Consider the following 14,018-nt stretch of genomic DNA (forward strand, 5'->3'; position numbering starts at 1 on the left):
GACAAAGATTTATGTACATGGAATAGATTGACAAATATTTATCCTGCAAAACGTGACAAATAGCAATAGTGGCATGGATGGAAGAAACAATCAGTCCTGCAGTAGTCATCTTGAGTAGGTAATTTTCAGAACCAGTTTATTCTAATGAATAACTTGCTTACAGAAACTTTTTATTTGGACCCTGCAGCTCATGTTAGTGCCTGTTTAGGAACTCTGCTGGATTGCAGGGAGATTATTGCCACGTGTAGTCAAAATTGTGGCCAAACTACCACAGCAGACCCTCCAAGCACCCCAATTTTCCAGGCACAGCCCCAGATTTACAGAAGCTGCTCCGGTTTCTGATTTGACCCTGGAATGTCCCACTTTTCCTTAGAACGTCCCTATTTTCCTTGGTGACATTTTGGAGGGTATGGAGTTATGCAACCCCTGAGACAAGGAGATAAGTAGCTATGTAACCTTTAGAAGACATATGTAGAGGGATTTTTTAAATGTTTTAATAAGTTTTTATATATGTTGGAAACTGCCTAGAATGGCTGGGGCCACCCAGTCAGATGGGTGGGGTACTAATAATAATAATAATAATAATAATAATGACATCCTTATTTTCATCAGAGGAATGTTGGAAGGTATGCCACAAGGGTGGGGAACCTCAGTTTCTGAGGCCAAACACAGCCTTTAAGGCCTCCCTATCTGGCCCTCAGAGCCTCCCCCCAGTCACACTCTAGTTTTCTAGGCCGCATCCCTCACTCACTTTGTTTTGCACCACAAATTTTTTTTGCCTAGCTGGAATATGCCCTTGAACTCTGAGAATCCCTCCTGGTTGCCTGCAGGGAGGGCAGAGATGGGTATTTGAGTGTGTATAGCCCACTGAACACATTATGCTTCTAATCCTGTCCACTGTTGGCATGTTGTGCCCCTTGAAGCATGGTTCAGAAGGACATGCAGCTTTCAGGCTGAACGTTTCCTCACCCCAATGCACTATCTCGGGCCATATGGCCATATTTCTCATTCTTGTATTGTGTTTACAGGTAGGGGGTTTTAATTTTTTTTTTTACACTTTTTTCATTAAATTATGAATACATTCCTCCACAAATAATATCTAATTGAATAAAACATTAAAGATGAAGGACGCACACTGCCATAAGGCAGTCTAAATATTATGTTGCTTAATAAACCAAGGTTGCTCTTGGTAACAATGTGATCACTCAGTACAATTTATCAATGTTTATTTAAGAATGTAGCTGAATGAGGAACAAACAAAAAGCAATTTAACGCAGCAAACAGGCCACATGATCCGCTCCTTGCATAATTTATCTTTTATGACAGACTCCATTTTCTGCTGGTGGTATTATTATACAGAAACCCATTTGCATGGTGAAAGTGCATTCATAGCTGCAGCATAAACTTAACTTCATGGTAGCAACATTTAATTTGAATGATATTATTCAGTTATCAAGGAAAATAAGCCACCCTCTAAGGAACTATGTATATTTAATTATGGCATAAGAAGCAGTTTTGAGAGTCAGAAACGACAACACAACTGTTTTGTGAGAAATAGACTATTGTTCTCCAGAACCTCCAATATCTGTCATTGCAGGCCAGGGAGTCATCAGTCACACATCCAGACAAAGTCAAATAAGTGACAGTGTTGACACATAGTCACACAAACACAATTTGCCAATTAAGTTTGGTACTGTAATGCCTAAGAAAAGGCATGAGGAGTAATAAGCAACGGATACATAATTTCATGAGAGTCACTATAGCTCTGGCTGGCGAAACAGGATACACACATTGGCTGTGAGGCAATCCCAACCGCAGCTTTTGATTGGTAGAAGCAGACCGTCCAACTGTCCCTATTTTCCAGGGACGTCTCTGATTTAGAGAAGACATCCCGGTTTCTGATTTGATCCCAGAACGACCCGCTTTTCCTTAGGGTGTCCCTATTTTCATCAGAGAAATGTTGGAGGGTATGGAGTTATCTGACCCCTGAGCTGTCTGAAGGCAATCTTGTATAGGGAAGGTTTTTTTTAATGCTTAATTATGGTTGGAGTTTTTTTTAAAAAAATAACTTTTTATTGGGTTTTATAAACAAGAATTTTATAAGTATACCAAGTTTTTTCGTGTCATTTATATATCACAAAAATAGCACTATAAAGGTGGAGTGATATCTACAAGATATGGTTCATTATTAGTGGTCAGTGTATAAGTTCTTGATTCATGAATTGGTTTAAACCAGGCATGTCCAACAGGTAGATTGTGATCTACTGGTAGATCACTGGACGTCTGTGGTAGATCATTCAGTCCCCTCAAAGAAGCTGAACAACTGTGGCCCCCCTAAAAAAAACTCAACATTTTACCTCCTCCCTGAAAAAACTCAACAACTTTGACCCGAACCCCCCAAAAACGGGCCTTCCTCCTTCCTATAAAAAGCTCAACAACTTTGACCTGAACCCAAAAAAAGGGGGTAGATCACTGCCAGTTTTTAACTCTGTGAGTAGATCGCAGTCTCTTGGGAGCTGGCCACCCCTGGTTTAAACAAAGGGGAAACAGGATAGAACAGAGTTTTTCATTTTGTTAGGAAGAAAAGAGGGGAAAGAGGGGGTGGAGGAATGGTAAGTGGGGTGGGGTCAGGTGGTTATGTTTCTATTCTACTTAGTGTATGTATGGGTTCTCTTACTATTCGCTTGTTGTATTTCCATGGTGGTGAGAGAGGTTGGTGGTGGCTTAGGGTGTGGTTGATTGTCTTTGGTTGGCTGTAGTGAGAATTGTTTTTCCTATATTGTTTGATACCATTGGTCCATGCTTACTCCTGACAAGTCTCTCCAATGTCCTGGCTATGATGTTTCTGGCTGCTGCGAGTAGGTGGGTTATGAGCTTTTTATGATGTGAGTAGGCATTATTATCTTGGAAGATGTTTAGTAGGGCATTTAATTATGTTTTTCTATATGTTGGAAGCTGCCCAGAGTGGCTGGGGCAACCCAGTAAGATGTGTGGGGTATAAATATTAACATTATCGTTATGGAATGGGATGTCCCTATTTCCATTGGAAAAATGTTGGAGGGGTAAGTAGAAGACATTTACAGAAGGCATAGAACTGTTTGCAGTTCCGCTGACTGCAATGGGGAGGCCTCTGGCTGAGCTCAAATTCATATATTGGCTTCAACATGTGCTTGGGATTAAATAAAAATAAAAGGTATGATTTGTCCCCATGCTTGGAACAAGTCCCTGTAGGTTATGTCACCTCACCAGTCTTACAGAGTAGAGGAGGAGGAAAGCCAAGGTGAGGCTGCTTGGTCTGGATTTGCTGGGCCAGGCTCAGTTCCCTCAGTTGGCTGAATTTAACAAGAGGTCAGTGCTATGTGCACTTCAGGAGCAATCGGCAGGACAGGGTTTCAGGCTTCCCCACCCTGAGCATTGCTAGTGGTTACAGAGAGGAAGAAGTGGCAGGGACTTGGGCACAGCCTGGGCATGGTGGTGAGTGTGCTTGGCTCTGTTAGTGCACCTGATACCACCTGAGGACTGCCATCAACTACTTAACTGCCAGTCTTCAGCACTGTTAGAACTTCTGAGTACTTCCAGTTAAATGGTAGAGAGAGAGTGCACAACTCATAGGATACTATTAATAATCCATGTGTTACTGGCCATCATGAAGCTGCTATCCAATGGTCTCTTCTTGGCTCCAGAAGGGCTGATTATCCTCTACTCTGTAGGCTACAGTTGCCACCAAAATTTCACCTAAAGTGAAATTTGAAGTGAATTTGAGGGAAGTGCCTCAGGTGACACATGGGATGCTTCCAGTCTGTTTACTGGGAGGTTGCTGCTCCTCAGGTGTGCAAGTTTTTTTCACAGAATATGCACCACATTCCATTCTTTCTGTTTTATTAAGTCCTTACATTCTCTTCCTTGTTTTCCCTTTGACTTTCTTTTTAAACCAACACAAACATTTTAACTTGCTTTGTTCACAGCTCCAAGTGGATTCTTGTTCCAAATATAATATTGTTATTTTGGTGGTTTTAGTAGTGATGTTTAGCCCAGGTTATTGAATACTGTCTTTGTGTGATTTCCACAATTGCGCATTGCTGTAGGGTTATGTTCTAGAATACTGAGAAGTGGGACACCAAGTCCCCCCCCCTATTTATGATTCTTATGGGCATGGCTTCCCTAAAAGCTTGAATTATAGCTCACTGATAAAGAATGGATCCAATAATGTATATACGTTGTTGAAAGGAATAGTTTTAGAGTTTCAGAACAGCTATATTAAATTGTATATGAAATAAAAGGATCCTATGGAGTGTGAATTTAAAATGTTCTTTGCACAGTTGGCTCTTCTACCTTTAGATTTACAACTACGGGTATTTCTTGCAAAGCCTTTGCAGATGGAAAAAATATAAAGGATGTCATTAATAGTATGAGGGCTCGGAAAGCTCAGGAGCCCAGATGGTTTTCTTATTGAATGGTATAAGACATATTCGGACTCCTTGCTCCTTAGGTTACTGCATAGGTGTAGTCAGGATTTATTTGGGGAGCAGCCTTTATGTTTGGGGGGGACGACTGAGTTATCTGCAATGCAATTGATCAGTTAAGTATTTTTATTTATTTACTTGATTTATGTGGGCAACTGCTCCTCTCTGCACTCTGCTGGCTACACCAATGGATTGCTTATCTTTTATTGAAATGCTTTTGGATCAGGTATCCTGCCATCTTCATTGTATGATACTCATACCTGTTATTCCCAAGCTTGGTAAAGTCCATGATTGTTGTGCCAATTTTAGGCCAGCCTCCTTAATTAATGTAGCTGCCGCAGTGCTAACAACATTCCTTGCTAATAGACAGGGGCAGAGCCAGGTGGGGACGGACTGCCCAGTGTTTCATCACCGAGCATAGCTGTCAAGTTTCGGATTTGAAAATAAGGGATCAGCAGTCTCACCTATCCCGGGGACAGTCACATGTCAGTGGTGGGCAGAGCCAGAAGCAAAAGTGGGTGGAGCAGCAATGTAAACTCCAAGCGGGCTTGGGCTCGGAGCGGAGCAAATAGGAGGGCAGCCAGCAAAGAGGAGGGTAGCCATGTGCTCCGCACAATGGAGCCCCATCGTCTTCTTGTCTGATACCATCAAAAAAGGACAGGAAGCAGCAGCTGCTCAAAGGCAGCCAGGCTCCGCCCGCCAGCTAACCCTATTGGCCAGCTGAGGGGCTCGGCGGCAACGGATAGGGGCTGATGCAGGGGGAGGAATACACCCCCCTGTAAGAATGGGAAACGGCTCCCACTTGCTTTGAGGGCTGAGGCTTTTTTCTCCAAGTAGGCGAGGTCTTCCCACCCAGTCCCTGACCAGCAGGGGAGGAGCTGCTTCCATTAAAAACGGAAAATTTAAGGGAAATAAAAAATAAGGGAGAGCAGCAGGAAACTGCTTGAAATAAGGGAGAATCCCGGGGAAAACTGGATACTTGACAGCACTGTCACCGAGGGGGGTGACATTCAGCGTGCTGCCCGCCTGCGACTCCCGTTTACCCTGAGCTGTTGCGGGAAGGGGGTAGTTGCGCCGCTTTTTATTGCTTCGTTTTGACAGCCCCGCACTCCGGGAGGCAGGCAGGCAGAGGACGGGAAGGAGGCAGATGAGCAAACAAACGGAGGGTAGAGGGAAGGAGAGAAGCAGAAGCTTTCTCAACTCAGGACTGAAACCCTGCAACCCCCCAAAAGCTGAACAACTTTTTCCAATGCTCCCCCCAAAAAGCTCAATGATAATGGGTAGATCACAGCCAGTCTTTTTATACTGTGAGTAGATTGCATTCTCTTGGGTGTCGAACTAGATTTAAAGGGGGGGGGGGATTGACAAGAAATTTTTCGCTACCCCAATGCTAATAGACTTCAGACTGTGATAGAAACATCAGTATACGCAGATCAGGTGGGCTTTGTTCACCAAAGGCAGGGAGCAGGAGATAATTCAAGGGTGATCCAAGATAGTTGCTTTAAATAGCAAAAGAACTGTTCAGTTGCAATTATTTCTCTTCATGCTGAAAAAGCATTTTTACAAAATATAGCATTAGAGTATGTATATAAAAAGGAAAGGACTATCTTCCTGTAATTTATGCAGCTGGAGGTGCAGTGTATAATATTTTGTGAGTTACATTTTCAGCTGTACGCTTAATGCTAAACTAAATGGGTGGGCTAACCTGGATTTGAAGATGGACAGTCCTTTTCTGGAAAAAAAATGGGCTTATAGTGAAATTTATACATTAAATTCGTTAACAGGATAGGATGGAGACTTTTATTTTCATCATATTGTGCTTTAGACACCACCTACCAGACTCTTAAAAATAAAACATTAACAGTTACTAGAATGTTGTAGTTTAGCTACTTGTAACTAAAAGACAAAGTGACTCAGGATTAAATTTAAATGTTAATGGACAAATTTAGGCCACAACTTTATTGAAAAATCCACAAGTGTGACTGGTATTGGCTTAGGCATTGGTATTAACTATTCAGATTTCTGTGCGCCCTTGCAGGCAGCCTGGAAGGGTAAACAACCAGCAGAGGGAGCTCCATCAATGCATATTGACTGGGCTCACCCCCTGGAGTCCCCAGGTCCTGGTATGGCCCTTACCCTTTCAGGGTTTCGAACAAGATCCCAGGCACCCAGATTCCTTTAACGGAATACCCTTGAATTGAAGGGGCAGGTGATGGCCAGACCTCCCCTCCCCCAAATCCCCCCCCCTAAACCAATGCCTAACCACCACCCGAGCGCCTCGCTCACCGCCAATACCATCACACCCTTAGCCATCTTTTCAACCCATTCACCATCTCTGCCAACCAAATGAGTACTAACAGAGTTCTTATGTGTTCTTTCTTATGCCTGTCCTCCTAATTTATCTAGATTTCTTCTAACAGTAGTCTTGGCTATTGTATCATGGTACCAGAATTTCAAGGCTGGTTTTGAAAACAGTCAGAAGAGCCAAAATAGTATGGAAACTCACTTTAAAAACAATAATGTCTGTAATAAATTGATAATTGAATACAGAGGTAGGAGCATGCACATTTGCTATTTTTTTCCCCATTCTGCCCTGCAAACTATAATTAGGTGAAGAGATTCAATCAAGCACATTCTGAATAATACTACCATTTAGAAATTATTTGAGGAAGTACATCCATACTGTAGCAATGACTTTTTTTTAATCGAATGAGTTTCATAGCATATGCAAAAACAGAAGCTTATATAAATGTGTTTCATTCAGCTTATGCCAGTTTCATTTGTTTTAATACTGACTTGCTTCGCCTACCACACCCAAAATGTTAGTTTCCCCTATTTTTCAACAAACATTACTTTTCCCGTGAGGGTTTTATATTTTGCTTAATGCAACAGTTCCACCTTTTCACCCCTGTCTTTGAATTTAAGTCACCCAAGTGCCAAAAGCAGCCTACAATTTGGTGAAGTGGAAGCACTTAACACATTAGGAGCTTTCTGGATACCTACAGTTAGTTATCATACCATATGTAGGGCCTACATAGTGACAGATTTGAGGCTTCCACATGTGCAAATGGTTCATGGAGGTACGAATAGTAGGAACAATTTGGTTTGGTTCATATTTTAATGTGAACCTACCTAATTCACTCTTCCTGAAACAATATGCGAACTGAAACACAACTGATCCTTTGAAATACACATTTCCACAATTTTTGTGATGCAGTTGTCAGGCTAAAAAATGTGTACACAAATGCACCAACTACTGTGAAGTGTGAACAAAAATGCAAATATTATTGTAAGTAACATTGTAAAGTGCAAAAGACAACAGACTCAGTTGTCAATAAATAATTCCACTTTAATGGCAAAGTAATAATTTAGACAGATACAGTGTGCACACTTGCAAAAAATATATGCAAGCTGGTTTACAAGCTAGAAGAACAACAAATCAATAGAAAATACATCATCCAGTTAAGTCTGATGACACCAAATACTTATTATTAGGGCTTTACAAAGACTACAAAACTTTTCAGATGATTTATCTCACTGTTTCTGTCTATTTACATGATATGTTACATCAAAAATGTACAAAATATAAAATGTATACAGACAAATGTTTCACAAACATTTTCAAGTTGTAAACTAGGTGGACTCATTGAGATGTATTGCAGGGAAATTTGTATTATGTGGTACGTACATACAGGTATTTTGTGTGTGCGCGAGCGTCAAAATGGCAGGAATTCATGGGTTTGCTTACGTTGTTTCAGACCACATATATCATAAAGAGCAGTTGTTTTAGTCATCTGCCAGAGAGTGGCATGTAATTCAGCAATACGAGTAAGGAATCTAGGATTGGCGCCTGACTTCAGACTACATTCTTTGTGCATAATATCAGAGTTTATTAGGGCAATATAGCACCATGCAGGGGACCTGTAGCTTCAGTGCTGCAGCAAGGAAAACTACACTGATTTCCTTGACTTTGTTTTATAAAGTAGATGGGCCACAGGAGTTTGTAGCACCAGTTACATGTCCTGAAGATGCTAGCTGGATCTGCAAAGCAACCACTAGCATCCTATTGCAGTGAACATGATGTGCTCGGAGTTGGCAATTTCAGGACTGTGGCTCTAAGTATACAAGTGCATGTCTACACAATGCCATAGCCCTTGTATTACTTTCGTTTATTTGAATCAGCATATCCAATTACTCTGATCAGTTTTCATTCAAACTGGTGTAGTCTGCCAGGATATACAATATTTCTGTATTTGCCTAAGATGTATTGGCTTTTATAATGTAGATTGAAACATGCTCACTCTAGCATGGATAGCTCCTGCATAGTCATAACAATTCTAAATACAGGACAAACACACCATTGTTTTTAAATATATATATTTTTAAAAACCTCCAGATTGTATGGTTTGCGCTCTGGATATTTTTTATTTTTTTATTTTTGCAACATACAGGTAATCTCAGTAAATGAAACATCTCTTAACACCAACAAGATAAAATACAGTTTCTTATTTTTGTTGTTGCTGTCACTGTTGTTTGCTTTCATTTGTGCAAGGCTCTCTTTTTTTAATATTACAAGACCCTCCCAGTAGACTGTGCAAAACCAACCCCCCTCCCCCTTTACAGTATAAACTTTTCTCTCAACCACAGTGGACAATCACTGTGTCATAATGCTGAATTTCTTCATGTACAACAATTGCAATCAAAACAGCATGCTTCAAACTAGGGGGAAAGAAAAGAAGAGGAAGGGAAAAGAATAAAGAAATATTTGTGCTCATGCTGCACCAAGTGCACCCAGCTCTGCTGGATAAGATTTTCCCCAAAACACCTCTCTTTTAATAAGCTCTTTTTCATAGAACCAAATGGACTTAAGCCAACTGTCTCAGGTTTTGTTATTAATCATTGTTTATTATTAGGAGTGGCTTCTGGGTCACTTGAATATTTTAGATGGTGATCTATTCACACAAGATAAAAAATACTATATATATATATAATCTATCTATATATCTATATCAATAGATCGTTCTTCTAGCCACTTCGTTAAAAAACATGATATACAGAGATGAGGCTACTGTGTTCACTGATGCTCTCTCTCGTTAGTAAATGAAGAAAGAAAACAGTGTAAGTAATCAATGGTTTAACAAATTAAACCAACTGTAAAATTGTTCTAGAAATCGGTTTTAAGGCAGTGAGACAGCACCATAGGAAATGTTCTCTTGTTTTCCCCCCCACTGAAAAGGCTTGAAATACACGAAGCCCTAAGAAAGCCTTTACTCAGTGTCAGATAAGAATTGGTAAAAAAAAAAAAAAACCCTTGTTAAGAGGTGGGCAGGTGTTTAAAAAATACCCTTGCGGCTAAAAACAAGTTGTATATAAAACAGATGATTTGTACAGGAAAACAACAACAACAACCCAGAAACCTTGGTGGACCACATCACTGCAAACTTGGCAGCTTAGTATCAAATTGGCACTTTTCCAGCATATATCACAGTAGCGTTTTCCTGGCAATTGCACAAAACTGTTTTGTGCTTTTATGGAGTTTGCTTTCTGTATTTTCTTTTTCTTTCTCCAACTCATTTTGGAATGGGCAGCAGTGTACAATTCAAACACTACCGTTGTGTCTTGTAATGAGTGCCACAGGACACCGGCAGAGGTTAGAGGACCAGGATCACGAAGACCACTAATGCAGTACCTCGTAGTAAATTGAAGTGTAAAAAAAACCAAAGGCTTGCATTGTAAACTTTTGAGACAGGAAGAAAGACAGAAAGAAACAACCCCAAGGAGATTCCAGTTTGGCTAACACATGTGCAATCTGCTTAGTTGTCCCCCTCCCTCCCCCTCCCATTAAAAGGCCCTTTCCAGTTGATTGATGGAGTCTCACTCAGCTCCACTGATACTGAAATCTCTTGAAAACAAACTAATTCAAGCTTTCCATTTTGATTTGCTTTCCTGACTTTCTAGAGATAAGTCGACCGCCTATATATAACACAGCACTCACGCTCTCTCTCGGGCCACCTTGGCCCCGAGTGCTTCGGCACTGCAGCAGTTAAAGCCGGGACAGTTTAACCAGCATCCTATATAACCAGGCCCATTCCTCTCTAGAGGGTTGACTCAAGCGAGGGGTCCAGAATATCGTCGTGGTGACTAGCAGTATCGCTGTCGCAGCTCTGTGCGCTGGAGTAGCTGGCTGCTTCTTTGAGCCTCATTAGCATGTTCATCTGAGGAAGACACAAGGGAAATGCTGGTGTCATTGCTGCTAAGAAGCGAAGGCAACAGTGGCTCTGCTTTCAAGCCTTTGAGCAGGCAACAGGGACGGGATGGGTGCAGCACTTGGAAAAAATCAGTGCTGGCTGAGATGGCTTCTCCAGGGCAAACTTTTGAATCCCTCCTCTTTTTTTAAAGTCTCCACAGGCAGGGAGCAATGGAAGCTTTGGAGAGAATCGAAAGCTGCAGGAATTCAAAGGTGTTTAAAAAAGGACAGGGAGCTCTTGATCTGAGCCACGATCCTGAATCCATTTTTCCAATGCCAAGGTAAGAATAGATTAGGCTTTTGGTGTAAGAATACACTACGGGGATAAAAAGGAATGCAATCGCTTTTGCATACACAGTCACACCATCTTAGAGAAGAAGGGGAGGTGGGAACTGAAGTGGAGTGGACTGAATCCAGCTGCTGAATACAAGAGCACCATCTGCTGCCCAGGAGCCGACCTTGGCAACAGAAAACGGCATGCCACAGCTGCGAAGCTGGTTTCCAGAGGAGCCTTTAAGCACATCTTACTTAACATCAAGAGCCCCGGAGAGCTGTAAGATGCTCAGTGCCTAAAATTACTGTAATTATAGTTGGTATTTAGAAAGCGTCCCTCTCGCCATGTTGCTCAGGGAATTGATCTTACACCACCAGCATTTTTAAATGGTGCATTATTTGAAACGAAGTGCTTTGGTTTTTCCGAGCAAAGAAAAGTAGGTTATGTGCTTTCTCTTGCCCCAGTACCTTCTTCTCAGATTTATGTGGGTCTTATTAGCTTTACAGTGGCCACAACCATATAGTACCACCCTGCAGGCTATATAGGTTGCTAGCCACAAGTCTTTGGGTTGAATAATGTTGTGCACCTTGTTTATATAAGTTAACATTTTGATTGTGGGGGGGGGGGAGGTTGGTGGAATTTTGGTAGTGGTTTTATTTTATATTGCTTTGCTACTGGTTTTTTTTTAGCTGCCTTCAGTTCCTTTAAAAAATAGAATAGAAATGGTTCACAATTATTAAAAATAAATATAGAAATAAAATACCACTAAAGTGGTGTAAGGGCAGATCCAGCCTTTTTAATCAAGCTACTTCTCAGGATCTCTCCCCACTACACCTCTAATATTCACCTGGATTTATGGGGCTTCCCCCCCTTTATTCTTGTTCACTCTTAAATTGTGATGGGTTATTAGGAGGTTAGGTCAAAATGTTTGCAATTGGCATAGAAATAGACTGATATCCTGAGATGATAACTCCTTAATGTGAAGCTAAGAAGACTAGTTACATTCAGGCACAAGTCCTGTATAATCTGATTAGATCCTTTTTATGGCAGTATATGGTGAATAAAGGGTAAAGGTAAAGGACCCCCTGACAGTTAAGTCCAGTCGCGAATGACTCTGGGGTTGTGGCGCTCATCTCGCTTTACTGGCTGAGGGAGCCGCCGTTTGTCCGCAGACAGTTTTTCCGGGTCACGTGGCCAGCATGACTAAGCCGCTTCTGGTGAAGCCAGAGCAGCGCATGGAAACACCGTTTATCTTCCCACCAGAGCGGTACCTATTTATCTACTTGCACTTTGACGTGCTTTTGAACTGCCAGGTTGGCAGGAGCAGGGACCAAACAACGGGAGCTCACCCTGTTGCGGGGATTCAAACCGCCAACCTTCCAATCGGCATGCCCTAGGCTCAATGGTTTAGACCAGAGCACCACCCGCGTCCCTTATATGGTGAATAGACACCAATATTATCTTGGGTACACTCTATAGAGGCAGATGACAATTTAAAGCAACCATATAGTAACCCCAGACTATTTGGAGGAAAAGTATATATATGCATGAGCAATGCTATTTTTTTTCTAGAAAAAGAAGTGCTGGAACTCAGCATGAACATCTCCCTTGTTCTTTTATGACTATGGCGCCCACTGGAGTTCCAGCTGAAAAAACCCATTGTGCATGAGAATTTCCTACTCATGATTCTGGGCAAGCTACTTGGGGAGTAAGGGTGATTTTTAAACCTCAAGTAATTATATTGAAATAAAAGATCAGGAAGCTGGGCCCAACATAAAACAAGTGAGTCGAGGAGAAAGTAGAAAGTTAACTGAAAGCAAGGAATGATGGGGGTGCAGGAAAGAGCAGAGACAGCATAGTATGGAAAGAAGGGAGTCAAAAAAGGAGTGAGCAGAAAAAACAGTCTAGAAAGTGCAATGTGGTGTTTAATTGGAGAGCTGTGACAGTTAAGCAGAATTTGATTATAAATAGCCAACCACCTTTTTGACTTGTACTTGCTGAAGAAGAAAAACATGTCTACATACTTCCATAAGGCAATGTCCACCTACTTGTGTAAAGCAAAACTGATTGCTTAACTGAATTTCTGCTTTCTCTTCTCTCCCCTCCAGCCCCCAAATATGCTCTGGAGGTTCCCTTAATCCTCTGGAACAGTTTTGGGTGGTTTATGAGGGGGCTACAGGGGAATAGAGAGGAAGGATAAACCCTGCTGTGTGAGTAGATGGCCGCTCTCACCAATAATAATAACATAGTAATAATAATAATTTTACCAAAGGATCTCCTTCTGAATCGGTCTGTGGAATGTGCTTTGAAGTGGTTCCTTCTTTGGCAGATGCATAACCTTCATAACCAACATCTTCAGGTCTCAACTGAAGCAATGATGACCAATCATGCTGCAGTGAACTCCATGGACAAGTATCTGCTATCCACTTTGAAGGATCTTCCCAAGGTGCTCGTTTGCCATACATCTAAGTGTCCATTGCAAAATAGAAAAACAAATGGGTTTTTTCATTTCAGTTGGAGAATGTTCAGCATGGTAGTGCAAGACCTTTTGGCCCAAATTTGTTGCTTGACAACAAAATGGGACGAGGTTCATTAACTCCCCCTTTTGCATTTCCAGGTGATAGGAACTCAACCTCACTGGGACTGGCAGGCAATTTTTTTTCCTCCCCAGAATGATGGCATGTAGGGTGGGGGGAGTGATTGGCAGCTTCCAATGGATACTGTCATTTCTCCCCAGAAACATCTGAATGATGCCATGATATAGTGCTCTTCCAGCCTTTTCTGGGGAAGAAAAATGGCAGCTGTCAATAGTGAATAATGCCAGTAAGTTTCATGTCTCCATAACCTCAAAATTCCTCCCAACCCAAAATACACACACATTTTTGGCCGATATATAGATACGGTCAGAAGGGAAGCAGTTTTGTCTAGGGCAGGGGATCACAGGCTTAAATTCCCACGTCCCACAGTCCCTATCCTGATCAGCTCCACTTTTGTTTTAAATACAACACAACACTTGGCACAATGCATAGTTTGA

General features: G+C 41.6%; 1 protein-coding gene across 1 annotated transcript in view; it reads right to left on the bottom strand.

Annotated features, from left to right (window-relative positions):
- Nucleotides 1–7,791: 7,791 nt before the first annotated feature.
- Nucleotides 7,792–14,018, bottom strand: part of NAV3 (neuron navigator 3) — a 236,497-nt gene continuing 230,270 nt past the window's right edge. The window contains 2 exon segments of the mRNA XM_033163206.1: nt 7,792–10,678; nt 13,252–13,449. Of these exon segments, the coding sequence (XP_033019097.1) occupies nt 10,559–10,678; nt 13,252–13,449 (318 nt within the window). The 3' untranslated portion in view covers nt 7,792–10,558.

Source organism: Lacerta agilis, chromosome 10 (genome assembly GCF_009819535.1).
Source record: "Lacerta agilis isolate rLacAgi1 chromosome 10, rLacAgi1.pri, whole genome shotgun sequence".
NCBI lineage: Eukaryota > Metazoa > Chordata > Lepidosauria > Squamata > Lacertidae > Lacerta > Lacerta agilis.